The 22,500-nt window shown below is 32.6% G+C and overlaps 2 protein-coding genes across 4 annotated transcripts in view; both read right to left on the reverse strand.

Moving 5' to 3' along the window:
* Nucleotides 1–83: 83 nt before the first annotated feature.
* On the reverse strand, nt 84–2,561 carry LOC135211846 (uncharacterized). The gene is made up of 4 exons (XM_064245055.1): nt 2,334–2,561; nt 1,313–1,427; nt 194–331; nt 84–119 (listed from the first exon to the last, which is right to left on the reverse strand). Exons 1-4 carry the CDS (start codon nt 2,462–2,464, stop codon nt 84–86), a joined length of 420 nt encoding a protein of 139 aa, XP_064101125.1. The 5' UTR covers nt 2,465–2,561.
* A 10,649-nt stretch (nt 2,562–13,210) lies between these two features.
* The window catches only part of LOC135211933 (hemicentin-2-like), a 55,230-nt gene continuing 45,940 nt past the window's right edge, over nt 13,211–22,500 (reverse strand). For 2 of the 3 annotated variants that reach the window (XM_064245173.1, XM_064245172.1), the window contains exons 2-6: nt 21,191–22,371; nt 18,676–18,818; nt 17,216–17,426; nt 16,111–16,422; nt 13,211–14,845 (exon numbers count right to left, since the gene is read on the reverse strand). In XM_064245173.1, coding sequence (XP_064101243.1) covers nt 14,181–14,845; nt 16,111–16,422; nt 17,216–17,426; nt 18,676–18,818; nt 21,191–21,233 — 1,374 coding nt within the window. In that variant the 5' untranslated portion in view covers nt 21,234–22,371 and the 3' untranslated portion in view covers nt 13,211–14,180. The remainder of the gene's footprint in view (nt 14,846–16,110; nt 16,423–17,215; nt 17,427–18,675; nt 18,819–21,190; nt 22,372–22,500) is intronic. The other variant, XM_064245174.1, reaches the window with a different exon arrangement.

Consider the following 22,500-nt stretch of genomic DNA (forward strand, 5'->3'; position numbering starts at 1 on the left):
GTAGTATGTATGTATATGTTATTCGACAAGAATGCACCTCGACCACTCATCTTAAAAAAACAGTTTTATAACACTTCCTTACCCTAGGATTCCCCAAGGCAGTGTCGTATCTCAGTGTTCTAGGAGAACAATAAGAATAGTCTAAAATGTTCCTCTTAAAAATAAAAAGAACAGTTTTATAACACGTCCTTACCCTAGGATTCCCCCAAGCAGCGTCGTAGGCAATGGACGTATTCCTCGGAACTTCTCGTTTGCAAACCCTTCCGCCACTGCAGCCGTCGAAACAGCACATCGACCCTTGAGGACACTGGGAATTCAGAGCACAGCTACGCTGAAAGATTATGATAATATTCAGCTAGCGGTATAGTCCTCTGGTTCGCGCTTGAGATATAGTCCCAGAGTTCGTGTTTAAGTAATAGTTCTGTAGTTCTTGCTTCAGAGATAGTCCTATCGTTAGTGTTTAAGCTATAGTCCTATAGTTCGTGCTTGATATATAGTCCTATAGTCCTGTGTTTGAGATATATATAGTCCTATAGTTCGCGCTTCAGAGATAGTCCTATAGTTCGTGTTTAAGCTATAGTCCTATAATTCGTGCTTGATATAGTCCTATAGTTCGTGTTTGAGATATAGTCCTATGATTCGTGCTTGATATATAGTCCTTTAGTTTGTGTTTGAGATATAGTCCTATAGTTTGTGTTTGAGATATAGTACTATAGTTCGTGTTTAAGCTATAGTCCTATATTTGTGTTTCAGCTATAGTCCTATAGTTCGTGTTTGAGATATAGTCCTATGGTTTGTGCTTAAGATATAGTCCTATAATTCGTGCTTGATATATGTCCTATAGTTCGTGAAGGAAACGAGTGAGAGAAAGGCGCATGGGGATTGGGGAGTGAAGAATTCCTTCAGGAAGATATATATAAAATTCTTAATTTACATATTGATGAAGCATTAAATTTATTAATGACACTGCAAGAGAACATTTTCATGTTTTATCTGAAGTTATTTTTTATTATATTATAATACGTCGCATTGTATTCATGCTGTATAAGTTATAGAATTTAAACAAATTTTCTTCTATTCCAGAAATAATTTTCGTTGCATTACAAACCTGGAATTGTTTATGGGAAGTATATAAAATAGCCAAAAGTTAATTTGAATGACAGAGAAGCTGAGAGAACGGATGAAAGTTACGTATTATGAAAGTCTCATTTACACCCTGAACTTTTAGAGTATGAAAGTCTCAGATTCACTCCCAGATTTAAGAGTGGAAGGAGTTAGTTGTATGGTGTTGTCTGTCAACGAGTGCATTTACCTGAGTAGTACTTCTCCTTTTGCGTCCAATAACTCTACCAGTTAAGGGGCAAATTCGTGTATTTGTGGCAACTGGCGCAGTAGTAATGGTTGGTGTACCATATGTTGGACAGACCCTGTTACAGAAAACATGTATTTGTTAATACTACCAAAATTCTATACTATAATGTTTTTATGTATACATCCTACACACATATGTATTTATACATACATGCATATATATATATATATATATATATATATATATATATATATATTATATATATAACATCTAAGTACTAATCTGAACCACTTGACAGACCCAAACCAAACAATTCAAAAGGTAGGAAGGAAAATTTTTCTGAGTTCTTCAAAGTTCTTCCGGGTAGCACCGGGTTGGTCAGCAAGTGTATATATATCAAATAAATACAAATATATCCATATATACATGTACATATATTTATATACATATATCCACTATATATTTGTGTGTGCGTGTGTGTGGTGTGAAAGTGTGTGTTTGCGTGTGTGTAGGCGCGTGTGTAGGTGTTAGTGGTGAGTGTTGCGTATGTACAACTTTCTAAGCTGCTTGTAAATAATATCCACAAAAACTCTATACATCACGAAGTTGCAACGTTCCAACAATTCACATTTCGCTATACACTCAGGAGACACCATTATTATTATTATTATTATTATTATTATTATTATTATTATTATTATTATTATTATTATTATTATTATTCAGTAAAGGAAACGTATTCATATGTAGCAATCCCAGAAGATTTACTGACTTGAAATTCAAGCTTCCAAAGTATATAGTATTCAATAAGAAGCAAGAGGAACCCCCGTAAAGGAAAATACGGAAAGAAGGGATGCCATTTATCAAGAAAGAAAAAAATAAATTGATAAACAGAACATATCTAAAATATTCGCTATTTATTTTCATTTTATTTGAAAATGATTCACTGTTCTGTACCAATCTCCGGAACAAGCGGGAAAAAAAACAAATCTAAACAAGAAAGAAAGAAATCAAGGCTTACCCGCAAACTGGAAGACATGGCGCAACAGGGTTACTTGGTGGAGTAGTTATGGGAGGGATTGTGGTTGTAGTGGTTGTAGTTCTAGGGGTAGTGATGTTTGGGCCGGGGATACAGCAATGCCAAGTACACATGGAAGCGGGTTACAGTAGCCGGGATAGGGCACAGCCGCTGTGTATTGGCCATGACATAGGTTCTGGATTCCAAGAAATGCGATGAAGAAGATCAATGTCACCTGTAAAGGAAAATAAAAAATTAGACGTTTTAAAAAGATCCGTAACGAAAGCTCCCAGATTCTTTCGGTCAACGTCGTCTCTTTCCCGGGCTCACATTTGATACGGCTGTGTATAAGTAGCAGAGCCTTCTAACTTGTAAATTGTTATGCAAAAGGAACTGAAACAGGATACAATCCTACAGTATTTGCAGCCACTTTATGCTTTTTTTTTTTTTATTCGAGCGAACGCCTCAATCTAATACAAGGCCTTAAGGGAAATTCGTTTAAGATCTTCATATTCCGCCATCAAGAAGTAATGGCAATCGCAACTCGAACGAAATGCCAATAAACTATACGCACACACGCACACACACACACACACACACACACACATATATATATATCTATATATATATATATATATAGTCTTTTATATATATATATATATATATATAATATATAGCTATATATATATATGATAGCAATTGAAACACCAGCAGGGAAGCGCCATCTACATATCAGTAAGGACACAAGGCCAAAACCCGGAACAGCATTTTGTACAACTTTATTGGGACATGTTTTCGAGTAGTACTATCACTCGTTATCAACCTACAAAATTAAAATGAATGACATTATAGTTCTTGCAATCAAATTTTACAATATAAAATGATATGTATAAAATTATAAGAGTACGTTAAAAGATAGCTAATACTTAAAAAATTATAATTAAAATTGCTAAATGAAACATTGAGTAGATAAATAAAATGAAGCAGAATGCAAATTTAAGTCACAAAAACGGATGGTACAAAAGAACAGTAAATATACTAAGTCGATATACAAACCAGCAGGATGCAGACTAAAAACACAAAAGTGAGGTAACAGCTACATTTCTAGTCAAGGAAGGCTTTATCTTAACAGAATATAAAACTTCTAAAATGTCGAGGTCTGTAGCAAACTGGGCACAGGTTAAAATAGAAAAAATCATCCTGCTGGTTTGTATATCGGACTTAGTATATTTACTGTTCTTTTGTACCATCCGTGTGACTTAAATTTGCATTCTGCTTCATTTTATTTTATCTACTCAATTGTTTCATTTAGGCAATTTTTCCTTCAAGATATCAAAAGGAATGACATAGTTTGTGGAGATGATTTTAATGGCTATTAGTCTTCTCTTAATGTTTATATATTCCCCGTAGGAGGGCGGGTAGTGCCATCAGTGCACCTCACGCAATGCACTGTAGCCATTACTTGCTTGAGGGTCTTTGCAACGTCCCTTCGTCCCCTAGCTGCAATCCTTTCAATTATTATTAATATCATTATTTAGTGGAAGAAACCTATTCATATGTAAGAAGCCCATCGACTTGAAATTCAAGCTTCCAAAGAATATGGTTTTCATTATGAAGAAGTAAGAGGAAGTCAAGGGAAATACAAAAAGAAGAAATCCCACTTATGCATAAAGAAAATTTTATGAGTATAATAGATATAGAGATGAAAAGATATCAAAATGCAAGAAGAATCCAATTAGTAGAGCAGCACTGCATTGCATTTTCGCTTAAACTTCTGAAGTTCAAACTACGATATTCTCTGCAAGGTTGTTCCATAGTCCAATTAAGAGAAGAGCACAAGACTCAATTTCCCACGGGGGCAAATGACTTCATTGTCGAAATTCGAAGAAAAGGTCACCAGATCAGTCTTTTGCTTGCACTGGGCAAAGCACACAAAAGCACAGGAAGTGACCGTTAGCCTTCTTAGCTCTAATAGAGGTTTTCATAAACACAGGCATGTTAAGACGACATGTTAAGAAAACGATATGCCCAGCCTGCTTGCTTGCATGCTTCCTTGCTTGTTGCTAAACCGACAAGGGTTGACACCGAATAAAATAATAAAACAAAGGTTACACACTCGATGAAAAATTACCGTGCGTTTGGGGTTAGAAAATTCCTCGTTATTCGTTATTTCCCAGTTGCATGAAGATTCAGAACTTTATAGAATTTTTTACGTCGAGCTGAATGGAATACTCTCTCTCTCTCTCTCTCTCTCTCTCTCTCTCTCTCTCTCTCTCTCTCTCTCTCTCTCTCTCTCTCTCTCTCTCTCTCTCTCTTATGCTAAATATTAGTTGTAAGAAATCATTACCTTTGTCTAAGCGTGGATGCGTTCATATAAGAAGTAGCTACAACAGAATTAGAAAATAACAATAACATAAGCAAGAACCAGTAAGTGAACAAAAAACCCATTCTTTCATTCAAATTGGAGCTGGCAACAAATCCAGAGAACTAACCTCCTGCAACCCGTTCTGTTCCATCTGATTCCAATCCTCCTTACCCAAATAAGAAAATAACCACGGCCAACTCCGGGCTCAAACTTAACATGACCAGAGGACAGCTTGAGAGGACAACAACTTGGGGGACCGAGCGTAACACGACCCCTGAGTTCAAGAAGATCCTTCCCGCCTGAACTCTAGCCGCGGCCTACTAGCTAATACAAACAGTTTTTTGGGTGGGAAGCGAGACGTCTAGACAGGTTATTCTGCGCGATTATTGTTTTTGGGGATTCCGTGTGCACATCTCTCAGCGGTAATCGTCGTGAAAGGACGTTTTCAAACGATGTTGTCCTGGAGTCCAGTCATGCGACGCGGGAAATTGCTCCGACAAAGATACGTCTCCTTCGCTGTTGCAAAGTCCCGTAATTTAGTAAGCGTCTTTCCTGTAATTGTTAGGAAAATTAAATCATCTGTCAACAAATTGGGATTTGTCATTGATTTCATTTATATTTTAGGTTTTGTGAATAAACGTGAATAAATCGTTTTTTCCCGTCAAGAAGAGCTGAAGGGTACGAGAGAGAAATGTGAGCCTACTAGCAAATAGTTCTTCATTTATTAGATAGTTGCAATTATTTCCTATCACTGAAAATAAAAAAATAGTTTTTTTTAAATAATGGGTATTAGATGATGAGTAATATAAGGAAATTTACTGTTAATTTAGTTTATTAAACACACTCAATATCTGCAATGACGTATTATATGCTTTCACTTCTAACATTTTCTAGGTGGATTTTGTATCAGAATTTAATGTTCAAAAGTGAATACGAATCTTATAATAAATGTGTTTGTTCGCGTGTGTATGTTGTGAAGGCAACTATTTAAACGTCGGTTCTTGTGTAGTGTGTCGGTATGTCCGTGTTCACGACTAATTACGACGGAGTTCACTTTTCTAAAGAAAAAAAAAAGTGTTTTAGAAAAAATGATGCCAGGTTGAGCATCCAAAAGTAGAAAAAACGTAAAACGTAAATCCAGACGTTTGAAGTCGATCAGCGTTTTGAAAACAGCATTTCCTAGAATCAGGAGTCTAACACGAGAAAAAGTAGTCCTTGACCACTCAGCGGAATAAGAAATAAAAAAAAAAAAAAAAAGAAAAAAAAAAAAAAAAAAAAAAAGTTCCCAATCGAAATCCTTTTGAACACAGTAACTCCGTAGCGACCGCGAGATTTGCTGGCTCAGTTAGGTCCAATTGGATTATTGACGTGACTGTGAATGTCCGACTTCCATCTCGGTTTGTTTATCTTTTCGTTTTCCTTTCCATGTATGATGCTTGTCAGAAAAATTAAAAAAACGTTGGTGTATATATATATATATATATATATATATATATATATATATATATATATATATATATATATATATATATATATATATACTATATACTATCATATGATGTATAGAAGTATAGAATGTTTATGCCAGAAAAATAAAAAAGCCTATTTATGTATATATATATATATATATATATATATATATATTATATATAGATATAATACTATATATATATATATATATATATATTATATACTATATAATATATATATATATATACTATATATATTATATATATTAATATATATATATATATTCTGTGCTGTGGTGTGTGTATGTACGCACACAAACATACACACACACACACACACAAATATATACATATGTATATATATATATTATACTATATATATATATTATATATATATATATATATATTATAAAAGTGTAGCATTTTAGTTCTTCCAATGTTTGACGTCTGTCAAGAAAATAAAAAAAACGTAGATAAAAAATGTATAAAGGTTTGGTGTTTTTAGAACAAAAGCAAAAGTGTGAGTTTTTTCCCCCCTTTCTGTTTCTATTTGTTCAGTGACTTTTTTAAGTGTTTGAAGAAACTCTTCGATGTGAAATGATGTGAATACAAAAACGACTTTGTTTGTTTTGCGCAAATAAAGGTATTGGGGCTACGATGAAAAAGCGAATGACGTCATGGAAATGGAATTGAATGTGTTTGTATCGTGTTTGAACATTGGTAATCGAATTAAGCTATAAATTATTGAGGACGACATCACAGAGGAAACTCAACATTTTTTTCTATTATCTTTATATTAATCTATATATTTTTGGGGCGGGGTGATGGGTGGTCGGTAGCTAAAGAAGATATAGGTAGATGTTATTTCCTCAGAGCTAAAAAATTCCCTAGAGCACAGATACAGACAGAATGGACTTACACCCTCTTGTGTGGTGTCAGGAAAGATACCGATACAATCCGTTTCTCAGAAAGAATTTCTCTCTCTCTCTCTCTCTCTCTCTCTCTCTCTCTCTCTCTCTCTCTCTCTCATTTACTTTTCTTTTTAAAGGGCAAAGTGAGCGCCTTTCAAGGCCACACAAATAATATACATTAGCAATAACCTCAATTCGGGTCGAAATATTCACGAGGAACATGCAACCTTTGTCGTTGTAAGTAGCCCACAGATAATATCGCCGTGGTTTCATTGTTGTGGATGGGATGAAGTGAATGGGGGAGGAACTCTACAATTGCTGGAGGGGGAAAGGGTGGGAGACATGTTGAATTAATAGGATGGGAAGCAAGAGGGATAGGATGGGGATACTGGATGATTGTGTTAGCGGATATCTAGTGAGCAATTACATTAGGAATAAACTACTACATCAAGAAATTTCATTCATAATTAATGAACGTATGTTTTCTTTTTGTTTTTTGATTTTTGAGTGTATGAGGCTTACTTTATCAAGGCATTTCTCGAATAATAAGCGTGTGGGGGTCTTTTTTTTTTTTTTTTTTTTTTTTTTTTGAGAGAGAGAGAGAGAGAGAGAGAGAATGTATGGATCAATGCGTTCGTAATAGTGTGTCTAAAAAAAACTGAATTTGATAGAGGACAGTTAATTATATATATATAATATATATATATATATATATTATATATATATATATATATATATATATATATATATATCTATATATAGAATCCTTTTGTAATTTTTTTTTTACTTATTAAGCAAATATTGTCCCGAAAACACACTTTGATTGACAGTATTCGTCTGGGAGTATATGGTGGCAACGTAGAGAAACCTTTGGGTCATATTTTTTGTCCATCATTTGCCATATATTGTCCCCAAAATCAATTCGAAATGGTGGGAAAAAAGGGATTCTTTGCATAGCTTTTTTTTTTTCTTTTTGTCACTCATTGGCAAATATTATCCACCCAATAGTCATCTGGGCTTAAGCTAGTAACAGAAAAAGGCATTTGCTTCGTATTATTTTTTTTACTCATTAGGCAACAATTGTCCACCAGTATTCATCTGGGGCTCATATGGTGGTAACCAGACACATGATTTTTTTTGCCACTTTCTTGAAAATAGTTTTCTTTAAAATACAGTTTGGTTACCAATATGTGTCTAGTAAAACAGAGCTATTTTCGTAGCATTTTTTTTTTTTTTTTTACTCTTTAAGCAAATATTGTCCTCAAAATACAGTGCGTTTGTCAGTGTTCTCCTGGGTTTATATTTTGGTAATATATATGGTATATATATATATATATATATATATATATATATTATATATATATATATATATATATATATATATATATATTATATATATATAATATATATATATATATATATATATATTATATATATATATATATATATATATATATATATATATATATATATATATATATATTATTTTAAGCCAAAATATAAACCGTGGAGAACCCCCCCCCATTGACCCCAAAGCCACTGTAAAATTTTGAGGACAATATTTACTTAATGAGTAAAAGAAAAAGAAAAAATGCTACGAAAATAGCTGTTACTAGACACATATTGGTAACCAAACTGTATTTTAAGAAAACTATTTTCCAAGAAAGTGGCAAAAAAAATTATTTCTGTTACCACCATATGAGCCCAGATGAATACTGGTGGACAATTGTTGCCAAATGAGTAAAAAAACAATACGAAGCAAATGCCTTTTTCTGTTACTAGCTTAAGCCCAGATGACTATTGATGATTAATATTTGCCGAATGGGTGACAAAAGAAAAAAACTATGCAAATAATTCCTTTTTTCCACCATTTCGAATTGTTTTTGGGGACAATATATGGCAAAAGATGGACAAAAAATGCGGGACCCAAAGGTTTCTCTACGTTGTCACCATATACTAGCAGACGAATACTGTCGATCAAAGTGTGTTTTCGGGACAATATTTGCTTAATAAGTAAAAAAAAAATTACAAAAGGATTCTATATCACGCCACCATATAATCCCAGACGAATGCTGTCAATCAAAGTGTGTTTTCGGGACAATATTAGCTTGATTAGTAAAATCGACAATACGCAAATGATTGTCTATGCCGCCACCATATAATCCCAGATGAATAGTGACAATCAGACTGCTCTGGGGACAACATTTGCCAAATGATTCACAAAAAAAGCTGTGCAACGGATCCTCTATGTTACCACCATATAATCCCAGATGAATAGTGACAATCAGACTGTTTTCTGGACAATATTTGCTTAATGAGTAAAAAACAATTAGTAGGGAAAATCCGCAATTCATTGTCTATGCCACCACCATATAATCCCAGATGAATAGTGACAATCAGACTGCTTTGGGGACAATATTTGCCAAATGAGAGAAACGAATACGAAAACTAGATTCCAACTCGTACCACGAAAACCTCACAGGAGGAAAACCCTGGAACGCAGTAAACTCTGTTGCAACCGCAAGATTTTCCTGGCTTAGTTTGGCCAAAGTGGATTATTGGCGTGACTGTGAATGCTTCCTTTCCAGTTTCTGTTTGTTTACTTTTTATTTTCGCTTTTGCTTTTATATGCTTGCCGCCTCTCGGGAGTATAAAGCGAAGGCAGAATAAAAAAAAAAAAAAAAAAGATCGTATATCTCGAGAAAAAAAAAAGCTACGCCGGCAGTCTTTGTTATTTGCTCAATATTTTTTTTTTTTTTTTGTAAACGAAGATCGTTTTCATGTGAAGGGTTGTGAGGAGTCATACTAAATGTCTCTACGTAACTCCTCTTGTGTTTGTTTTAATAGCTTCTGTGTTTCTAATCAGAGTAAACTTTAGAAATAAAATGCTTGTGAGTTGATTTAGAATTGTCGACCATAAAATCATATATATATATATATATATATATTATATATATATCATATATATATATATATATATATATATATATATATATATTATAATAGCCACAACGCCCTCAAGGCTTTCGTAGTGACAAGCGTATCCAAAAAGAGCAAAGAATTTGAGAAGTTGAGAGGGCATTGTGGCTATTAGAATTTCATATGTATCTGGTAAAATTGACAATATATATACATATATCTACATATATATATATATATAATATATATATATATATATATATATATTTATATATCTATATATAGATATATATAGATATATATATCATATATATATATATATATATATATATTATATATACTATATATATATATATATATATATATGTATATATCTATATATATCTATGTATATATATATATATATATATATATATATATATATATATATATATATAATATATATATATATATATATATATAAATCAGCAATACAGTATCTGGTCCAAAATCATCTCGGTACTCAAAACTAAGCGCTCGAATCCCGGGAAACTGGCTAAAACCAAATCGTGTTACCCTAAACTCAATTAGATTTTTTCTAGGTCTTCCGGACACTAAACCCCTGTTGCTTTCATATCATGGACCGTTAGGTTCTTCAACAGGCCGTTGGTATCGTCCTCCCTGTAATGGGAAGGCATATGGTAAGATATATCTTTAAAGCATTACCTGCAAATCATTCTCGTCTTGTTCATATTCATAACTTGGCGTATTAGGAAAAATATAGTTCTTTCCGAATGCTGTATTGTAAGAGTTATAACGAACTTGAATAATTAAGTAATAATAAAATTCTATAGAACTGGAACGGAAATTTACTTTACGATCCCTATATGCGCAGTGAACACACGAATTTGAGTGAAGACTAAAATAAATGAAAAATGTTTTGAGATGGATTCCAAACTCACTGGGTTAGGATTGATTCTATGTTTTGAAAATGGCGTCCTACACGAGAGAGAGAGAGAGAGAGAGAGAGAGAGAGAGAGAGAGAGAGAGAGAGAGAGAGAGAGAGAATAAATGAAAAATGTTTTAAGACTAATCTCCCAATCACTGGGTAAGGATAGCTTCTATGTTTTAATAATGGCGCCCTAGACTTGAGAGAGAGAGAGAAGAGAGAGAGAGAGAGAGAGAGAGAGAGAGAGAACCATTAGGCTTTGACGTGACAGGAAACGCGCATCAATCTTTAAAGAGGCGACCTCCAGTTTTATCCTTTGTAACTTTTGTTTAACGAGAATTCCAACCATCCGCCTTTTAATCTTCTATCTATAGATCTCGTGTCTGTAGAAAACGGGTCGAGAGAAATGGACCGAGGGATTTATTATATAAAAGCAAAATGTAAAAATAATGTAAAAAAAAGATTGGGTGACGGTCAGATGTCGTGGGTTCTGATTCAGTTATCGGATCTGCCGTCACTTTTGTCAGGGTATATTGATGTTCTGCCCAATTTCGACGTTTATTAATCCATAGGGGAATTAGTTACAGTTGTCGCTTCATTATGAAGAGTAGGTATTGTCCATAAGCTTCATCTTATGGTAAATTTCCACATTTATAAATCTCAAGAGAAATTAGTCATCGTAATTGATCAATCGCATGCAATCATATTTCTGGAAGTGATATCGCCCATAAAATTAGTTTTCGTGTCACGAAAAAGATCATTATTAAAGCCATGCCTTTCTACGCTCAGTAAATCATAGTTTAGATTAAAAAAAAAATCATTGATACAATATCATTTGTATTCGCACCACCATTGTCTGTGACTCAGATTAAATACTACTGTTATAGAATGTAACGTAATTATTATACGGTGAACATTTGTACAATTTTAAAATAAAATGAGAGTTATTACAGTTATCAAGTTCCTGCGTATGAAAGAAATTCGTAGAGTATTGTTACATGACAGTTCCTAAACGCAATAATGTAATCAGAGAGTAATGTATTTTGTACTACATTGGATATTTTGCATGAAAGAAAATAAATATTCTCACCGCAGTGTGGACGCACCTTTATATTCTACACGAAGTAATTCCCTCTCCAGTAAAGAGCAAAGGACCACAGAAGCTGATGTATGGGATGATGAAGCATCTTTTTTATTTTTATTCACCTGAAATAAAGTAAATCTTCGAGGATTCAATACAATTTAGCATTGATGAAAAGGCTTTTGCGAAGGGGAACTTATTCGAAGTTTGTTATATTAACTCCCAATTTGATATATAAGGCATTTAAGTTTATCTAAGTCTCTTAATCTAAGGATGTTTGGTGTTGTATTTTTACAGTTTGGGAGGGGTTTAATGCGCATCTAGACATGCACTTGTGGAGCAATAGGATGTGGGAAAAGACTCGCTACGTCAATTGTCTTCAAGCTATAACGAACTACTCTGCAATATATATATATCTATATATATATATATATATATATATATATATATATATATATATATATATATATATATATATATATATATATATATATATATATATATATATATATATATATACATATATATATGTATATATATATGTATGTATATATATATATATATATATATATATATATATATATATATATATATATATATATATATATATGATATATATATATATATATATATATATATATATATATATATATATATATATATATATATATATATATACAATTAATTCTACACAAGTAATGTATGTTCGTTATATATATATATATATATATATATATATATATATATATATATATATATATATATATATATACAATTAATTCTACACAAGTAATGTATGTTCGTTGTGGATACGATAATTCATGTTTCAAGTAATATCATTTCAGAGCAGCTTAACAGAACAATGAGAATATTTTATTGATTATTTGTAAACTTAATTTGTAAACATAATTCAAACGAAAATCACGTATATTTTAATGACCAATATTTACCGTTAAAATTTGTTAAAAAGAATTTTTTTTCAGATGTAAGATATATCACCAATAAATTATTTTTTCATATGTTTTTTTAATTTACGACTTTTATCGCTATTCGTTGCATTCTTATAAGCAAATTTGAGACTGTAACAGTCATATTCTCATCTATATTCATAGTTTCAGTGATAACAATCATCAAATTACAACCCAACGTACTGATAAAAAAATGTATAAAAATTGTACCTTATGTCCTTTGGGATTAAAACACCACAAAAATGTATATTTTATTTCTGAGCAATTCACACAACCTTCGTCCATTCCATTAAACATTCAATACAAAATATTTCCCTCTCATAGTATTTTATTCATATCTGTTGAGTCAATATCAGTTTTTTTTAACATATAACGACAACATTATTACGGAACTCAGTAGTTTTAACCTTGAACACAACCGTCATGACCATGAAATAAATATGTTCAGAGGTAAGTCACCCAAAACATACATATATAACTGGATCACTTTGAACCGATACATATATACATATATGCTAATCAGAAGTATTGAGTATGGTTATATCTATGGCTGTACATAAGACATATAATAATATATCAATACATATATGTTTTTTTCTGCAACTCTTCTCTTCTTTTTAAAAAGATTAAGAGTAATATTCCTGCAACTGTTTAAGGTACGGAGATGCAAATAATATTCTAAAATGCTTTCTCGTGACCTCAGAAAATACTTCAGTCATTTTCCTGACCCACAAAACATTGTCCCTTTTTTAAAATGTTGAAAGAAAAAGTAGATGCATTAATATTTTGGAGAATTCAACATCAGAATAAGAACTGTTCTTCGTCCTTCAGTATTCTTTACATGTAGATTCATACAAATTGAATGGGATGATACTAGAATGAAACTGTATTTTAAAATATTTGCCTTTGTTTCATTAGCCCTGTAATGGTGAAGCAAAACTTCAAAAGTGATTGGTATGTGTTTTTCCAAAAGAGATTTTTATTACAAAATACGACAGGTAAATCATTTTCTCCCTAACACCCCCAGCCGAAGATAACGCTTCATGACATTTATGAACATACATACAAATATACACACATTCTTAAGTACACACACACATACATAAAGATATCTCGGATATTTTTTAAAAAATTCCTATGGATGTATTTTAATTACTCATGATTTTATACACCTCGGTATCAGGAACACGTTAGTGAACGTAAAATCGTCTAGAAAGGAGAACTGGCTGAAATTCTAGTATTGGATGGATGTCCTGGGTTACAGAAGTGGCCGCCAGAGGCAAAACCCTTCTGCTCTTCAAGGTCAGTAAAGTAATTCCTCTCTGTTATAAGGGAGACCAGGGTTGTTTGTTGGCGAGCTTCCGTGGCGCAACTCATTGGCAAGGGGTTAATAAAGATTTTGGCGGAGGGACTGGATAGCACAGAGCTCTGGAGGCGGAGACCAAGGTCCGTTTCAGTCAGTTTTTTCCTGTTCTTGCTTCCCTCTCTATGTATTGGGGTGCAAGTCGTAGGTAATACTCTTAAACGGAAAGCAGACATCGTCATTCCAGCCTGGAACGCGTCATCTTTGCTCCGTAGACTAAAAGAATCCATTTCTTTTCCAGCTCCGTCTTCCTCCGAGTCAGAAGTGGCGCGGCAGGTGGGGACGCCTTTGACGCGCTGTTGAAGGGTACTACTACTACCTGCTGGTGTCGTCGTCGCCGCCTTTCTCGCGAGAACGATGCCCTGGGGTGGAGTAGTACTGCTTGATAGGTTGAAATTCTGGTGCGCCTGGACGAAGATGAAAGCGATCAGAACCACCATCATCATGCCCCAGGTAGAGGGTGGGTCTGTCAACATGGCTGCTCCCGTCTGCATGGCTGCTGGGTGCTCGTCTGGAAGAGTGGGACGAAAGGGGATAATTAGCTTCATGAAAAGTATTTCCTACCTAGACACCGTCTAGACACACACAAACATACACACACACACACACACACACACACACACACATATATATGTAAATAATAATATATATATAATTATATATAATATATATATAAAATATATATATATATATAATATATATATACAATAATAAAGGTAGGAGCCATGAAGGAAAGTGAAAGAGTGTAGTGCTGTGAGATCTTTTGACTCAGGGTCCTTTACTTAGCTAAGTACAGGACCCTGAGTCGAAAGATCTGGCAGCCTACTCCACTGTATCACTTTCCTCGGTGGCTTCTACCTTTATTTGTATATTCGTCACGTTCCAAACTTTCGTGATTCAGTGATACATATATACATATATGTTTATTCATTTTTTTTAATTACAAGAAACAAAAATGTCATCTTGTTTATCAAAACTGTATTGCGAATTGAAGGGTAGTGCACTGAAACAAAAAGACCATACTCCTCCACTATACAGCAGATTTTTAGACTAAGTTATTACTTTTAAAGATAAAGTGTAATATGTATGAGAGAATATGAGACAAATGCCATTAGTCACATCATCAGAAAATGGACATTTTCTCTCGCTTTAACGTTTCATCAAAAATACTCCAAATCATAAAATCCGTTGAACAAGAGAACGAAAAATGAAATATTTCTCGATATAAACAATTTTATCTTAAAATCTAAATCATGCTCACTGAGGAAAGACGAATGGAGTAGAGTAATATTTAAGAACTTATTGGTATAGCAAAACTATGTCATCCCAAAGTTCATCAGTGGGAAAAAGGAAAAGGAGAAAGTGGACGATACTTATTGGAGTAGCAAAACTGTGTCATCTCAAGGTTCTCAATTGGAAAAAGGAAAAAAGAGAAAGTGGACAATACTTATTGGTAAAGACAAACTATATCATCTCAAAGTTTATCAGTAGAAAGAAGGAAAAAGAGGAAGTGGACAATACTTATTGGTATAGCAAAACTATAACATCTCGAAGTTCATCAGTGGAACAAAGGAAAAAGAGAAAGTAGACAATACTTGTTGTTATAGAAAAACTAAATCATCTCAAATTTCATCAGTGGGAAAAAGGAAAAATAGAAAATGGACAATACTCATTGTTATAGCAAAACTATATCATCTCAAAGTTCATCAGTGAATAAAAGGAAAACGAAAACGTCGACAATCATAGAATTCTGAAGCTGGCACCTTCCATACTCACCATTGAGCACGTGAAGGTTCGTCGTGGCGGAATGCAGATTCGAGGGGAGGCAGGTGTAATTCCCCTCGTCCTCTGGCTGTGTGTTGCTGATGATCAGGAGGGAAGTGATGCTCATCTCGCTGCCCTGCCCTCCTCTCCTGGACACTGAGAATTTCACCCTCGGGTTGTCGTATTCCAAGAGTCTCTCTCCCGAGTGGTACCAGAAGATGTAGTCTGGAAGCTGGACTGTGGAGCTGACTGTGCACTCCAGGCGGGTGGTGGAGCCCTTGCGGACGTATTTGTCGACTTCGCCGACGATTTCGACTTGAGGTACTGAGGAAATTAAGAAGTTACGAAAATTAGAGGCCTCTATAACCGGTTTATGGTTTTTAAATGGTTAGTGCTGGAAAACATAATATACATACAGGAAAGAATTTGGATCAACAGTGCTTCTTAAGTTAAGGGATTTTGTTCTTTCATTTGCTTAGAACTGGACAACACAAATATCCATAAAAACACCCTTATCAATAGTCTGCCTCTTAAGTTTATGCCTATCGCATAAAACTTGATGCTTAGTATTGGTTAAAAGCATAAATCTGTATAAAGAAAAAACTTATCAAGGATCAGCTTCATAAATTTAAGCCTATTGATTATTATATTTGCTTAATACTGGAAAACACAAATATGCATAAAGAAAGGTACACACACACAACACACACACACACACACACACACACACACACACATATATATATATATATATATATATATATATATATATATATATATATATATATATGTGTGTGTGTGTGTGTGTGTGTGTGTGTGTGTGTGTGTGTAATATATATAAATAGATACATACATAATTAAAGGTTTGAATAGGACATAAAAGAGTATATATACATTATATAATATCATATTCATTACGATAAGATTGAATTATTATATTATATATATAATATATATATTCCATACATTGATACATACATTGATACATACATAGATACATACATACATACATACATACATACATACATACATACATACATACATACATTATTAAAAGTTCGTTTTAAACCCTGAAAGTTTCAAAAAGTAATAGAGAAATCTAAGAAGAATTCCTCACCAATGACGTTCAGATGAACCCACATCGACATCTTGGGCTCCGTGGAAATCTGACACTCGTACGTTCCCGCGTCTCTCTCTTGAACGTACTTGATGACCAGGGTCCAGGTCTCCGTGTTGGGCGTGTAGTGGACCGTCAGACGTTCGTCCCTGACGAATGTGTAACGGTCGACCGTCAAGATGTCCGCGTCTCGCTGACGGACCCAGGATACCTGTGAATAGGAGGTTTTAGTTTTTTGATGGGATAAGACGTACCTTGACAAGAGGGTGCTCGTGGTTAAATACAGGAGTGGGTTTAAATGAGTTTTTATTTAGATAATAATATAATAAATAATAATAATAATAATAATAATAATATAATAATAAAAAATAATAAATAATAATAATAATAATAATAATAACAATAATAATCAATAATTTATGATAATAATAAATAAATATTTATTATTATTGTTAGTTATTTATTATTATTATTATTTTGATTTATTATTAATTATTATTATTATTCAAATGATAATAATAATAAACAAAATAAATAATTAAAATGAATTAATAAATGAATAATAATAAAATAAATAAGGTAATTAAAGTAATATTTTTATAATAATATAGTATAATATGATTAATTTAAATTGAAAATTAATGATAATATTGTTCCGAATGATTTAATAATAAATCACAACCTAAGGCTATGAATTAATTAATAAATGAAATTATAAATAATAATTAAGTAAACAATTTTAATAAATAAAATTAATAATATATATAATAAATTTAATAATTAAATAATAATTAATTGTATATGTTTGTTTTCCATAGCTAATAAAAAAAACAGCACACATTCAACAAGTATTTGTAATTTTAAATGAAACCTTAAAGAAATTCCTTACCAAGCAGCAGTAGTGTCAAATGGATAACACATGAAATTTTCCTTGCTGGGTAATAAAAAAAAAGCTATAAGCTATATCTAAAGCAGTAAAATCAAAAGCAAAGTTCTCCCTCTACATTGCTTTCAAGTTAAAAGCATTAATATCAAAAGCAAAGTTCTCCCTCTACATTGCTTTCAAGCTTCAAGCAGTAATATCAAAAGCAAAGTTCTCCCTCTACATTGATTTCAAGCTTAAAACAGTAACATCAGAAGCAAAGTTACTCCTCTACATTGCTTTCAAGCTTCAAGCAGTAATATCAAAAGCAAAGTTCTCCCTCTACATTGATTTCAAGCTTAAAACAGTAACATCAAAAGCAAAGTTCTCCCTCTACATTGCTTTCAAGTTTAAAGCAATAATATCAAAAGCAAAGTTCTCCCTCTACATTGCTTTCAAGCTTAAAGAAGTTAATATCAAAATCAGAGATCTTCCGATCGAACGACTTGATTACTTGGTTTTATAAACGACTAAGGCAGTCGTCTCCTACTCCATATGAAACACAATACGAGGAGCAATGAATGACTGAATTTCGTACCGATTTGTCCCCCAGCTGTTTGACAGCGCAGGGCAGATATGCCACGGCGTTTTGATGAACTGTGATGTTTCTCATTTGCGGGGTAGGGAAGTAGGGGCCCATGTAGAGACCCGTGCCCGCAGCCACGCCCAGGATCACGTGACCTGAAAAGGGTATTGTTATGGTAGGTTAGATTCAGTTTTATTTTATGTCATTGTAATAATAATAATAATAATAATTAATAATAATAATAATAATAATAATAATAATAATAATAAAAACAGTAGACAGATAAGAGTCAGGCAATGGACCCACGTGACCTGCAAAAGGGTATTGTTGTGGTATATTAGATTTATCTTTTTTTGTGTAATAATAATAATAATAATAATAATTAATAATTAATAATAATTAATAATAATTAAATAATAATAATAATAAAATAATAATAAGTTAAGCACTAACACCTAGGGTCACATGACCTGAGAAGGAAATGCTTGTGATGGATTAATCCTGATTTATGTTTGTGTCATTGCAAAATCAGTAATAATAATAATAATAATAATAATAATAATAATAATAATAATAATAATAATAATAATAAAACAGGGATCAAATTAAACATTAACACCCAAATTAATGCAATGAAAATGTGTAAGCGTTAAAATATAAGGAGTTAATAGTCAATAGTATAAAATAAGTTAAGGAGTACATAAAAATGCCTTTTAATGGACCCAAACCTTACAGGGCAAGAACAAGGACTGATTCTATTTGTTACGGCAAAGGTAAAAGAGAATGAAGGATTAAAGCATTTGAAGCAATGAAAAAAGGTCAGAGATGCATTGAACTTTATCATTGAGTTAAAGCAACGAATCTTGGTGTTAAACTGTACCTGTGAAGGAAGGCTAAAGGAGAAAATAAGATTGAAAATTTATATTCCCATTTGAGGGAGATTTTTTAATACTTAATTAGCTGGTTTGTTTTCAAGTGACAGATCTACACGTATGCAAAGTATTGAAGAGAGAAGAAGACTGTCTTTCTATGATCTGCTCTTAATGGATTTGGTTTTAGATCATAATTATGATTTCAAAGAAAACTTGTGAAGATAAAATTGACTCCCTTTTAATAAGTTTGCATAGGATCGAATAATTATTTACATAGAAAAATATGCAACGACTGATATAAACTCGAATCATGTTCTAAATGTCTACATGTCAATAGTTTAAGCAATCTAATGTCTTTACGAAGTCCAGGCTTGAATTAAACAAGAAAAAGCATATGAAAGGAAGGAGAACAGGAATTAACTAAAGGTAGATGAGTTATGAGTCGGGAACACAGAAGTTTGAGGAAATTTTCAAAGCCTGTGGTGAGATTAATCACTAGAGGTGAGATATTCCTACGTCTTCCTAAAGCAAGAAGGTTTATTAGTCTAGAAACACAGAACCGTCAGAAAGTAACAAAGCCTGGAAAAAAGGCAGATTCAATCACCAAGCCGTTAAATCCGAGGATTACAGATTCACACATCACAAAAAGCAGGTAACATTTACCTGCTTTTAGCAATTTGTGTTGTAACATTTACAACAGAATAATTCTGATTCAACACCAAGTTCCAATTGCATTGAAAAAAAAATACACACCGTTTTCTGTAGCTTCGAAATCAAATAACGTCGAAAATTTCATCATTTTTAAGAATTTCCATTTTTTTTTTTCTTTTTGGCGATGCAAGAGTGAATTCCCATGGGTCGAAAGCAATGATATATCGTTCATATGGATCCATATTTATTTATTTTTGCACTGAAAAATATCTCCTCCCTAGAATCACTCTGCGGGAAACCATTAATCTTTGGCTTTGCACGATTTAGTGAATGATTTTGTCCGTTAGTATCATCAAATCATTTTTTTTATACTTCCACTCTTTTTGCCTTCATATTTGACCATCACAAAGACATTGGTATGGATGCTCATCGTATGAATATAGACAAATAATTGCTTGCTGACAAAAATATCAGATACAGGCGGCACGAACAGAAATATAGATAGAAGTAAATGAGTAAATTATACATATACCCACATAATACATATACAAGTGTAGAGTATAGAATATAGTAGATATAAGAAGTTATATAATATATATAGATAGATTATATATATATAGAGTATATATATTATATATATATATATATATATCAATAATATATAGATAAGTATATATATAATATTAATATATATATATATAATATATATATATATATAATATAATATTATATATATCTATATATATATATATCTATATATATATCTATATAATATATATCATATATATATAAATAATTTATAATATATTATATAATTTTATTAATATATATATATATATATATATATATAATAATATATTATTCATAAATATATATTATATTTATATATATATATATATATATAATATATAGATAAATAATATATTATTATAAATAATATCTATATAATCTATAATAATATATAAATGTATATATGTAATGTATATATCAAGATGTTTACTTACCCAAAACGAAGAAAGCTAACGCTCGTAGATAAACATCAGCCATGGCGTGAAATACAAATCTTCCTTATTTTAATAAGAAATCAGAAAGTCTTATATCTTTTTTTTTAAGAACTGCGCATCTCCCCGCTCAGCTTTTCTTAGGCGCCATTCCTCTCCGTTTTTCAATAGTTCCTAATATCGACATATTCCCATATCCTTTTCCAATGTTCAGGGTCATTTTGTCTTCTTCTGCTTAATATGAAATGGTTTTCTTTGTTTTTCATTAACTCATAAAGTATTTTCGAGGCGAATACAATATACAAACGTCAGCTACTAATCTGCCAAGTGGAGTTTTGATATTAATTGTAGAAAATTCCGTCGATAGTTGTTACAATATAGCAGATGTATACTAATCACAAAAACAGTTACAGTTTTTGTAATTATGCTTTAAAAAATTGTAGAATCGTAACTTTTAGATTAATAAAGTGTTAATTATCAGGTAGTGACACTCATAATATACGAGATTTTATGTCTGTTTTCACAAATATGAACAAGGAACACTGTTAGTCTAAATATTTAGTTTCACTTATTAAAACAAAAGAGAGTAAACAAAAGGCTGTTGCATTACGTATTAACTGACAGAGGGAAAAGCACCAGTAACCACAAGCAAAAAAAAAAAACACTTGATACAAAAGACTGAACCCAGGGAAAGAGAGTCTTCTCTCTCTCGCTCTCTCTCTCTCTCTCTCTCTCTCTCTCTCTTCCTACAAGAGGACTGAATGAAGGCGTCACGAGGTGGAATCTAGACTCCAGAGAGATGTCTGGAATCGGGTCGGAATGAGACTCCCGCGACCATCCACTTTCATTCCAATGCGAGTCCCACAAGACTGGCAATATAGCTACCGCTGACTGTTGCTTCTTCTGCTGCTGTGGGAAGGTCCTGGAAGGTTGAGCTTCCTGGAGTAGGAGCCTCTGACTGTTGCTTCTTCTCTTGCTGTGGGAAGGTCCTGGAAGGTTGAGCTTCCTGGAGTAGGAGCCTCTGACTGTTGCTTCTTCTCCTACTGTGGGAAGGTCCTGGAAGGTTGAGCTTACTGGAGTTAACCTTCCAGGAGTAGGAGCTTCCCGGAGTAGCGCTCCGAAGAAGTTCGACGTCGACTGTCCTTCCGGCGATGTCTCCAACTACTTCCAGCGGTGAGTGCAGCCTGGAAAATGAGGAAGGGAAGTTTTTTTATTATTATTATTATTAGAGGCGTGATTTGCGAATAAGGTTTTATTTATTTATTTTTGTGTTTTGTTTTTGTCTTTTGGTTCTAGCTGGATTTCATGGAAGT

This window comes from Macrobrachium nipponense, chromosome 40 (genome assembly GCF_015104395.2).
Source record: "Macrobrachium nipponense isolate FS-2020 chromosome 40, ASM1510439v2, whole genome shotgun sequence".
Classification (NCBI taxonomy): Eukaryota; Metazoa; Arthropoda; class Malacostraca; order Decapoda; family Palaemonidae; genus Macrobrachium; species Macrobrachium nipponense.

What these genes read in the sequence shown, in the direction of transcription:
- LOC135211846 (XM_064245055.1), bottom strand. Translation starts at nt 2,464, where the DNA reads ATGTGTACTTGGCATTGCTGTATCCCCGGCCCAAACATCACTACCCCT. An exon ending in CCATGTCTTCCAGTTTGCGG is followed by an intron (nt 1,428 to 2,333) that starts GTAAGCCTTGAT and finishes TTTCTGTAACAG; the next exon opens with GGTCTGTCCAACATATGGTA. An exon ending in CTGCTTGGGGGAATCCTAGG is followed by an intron (nt 120 to 193) that starts GTAAGGACGTGT and finishes TTGTTCTCCTAG; the next exon opens with AACACTGAGATACGACACTG.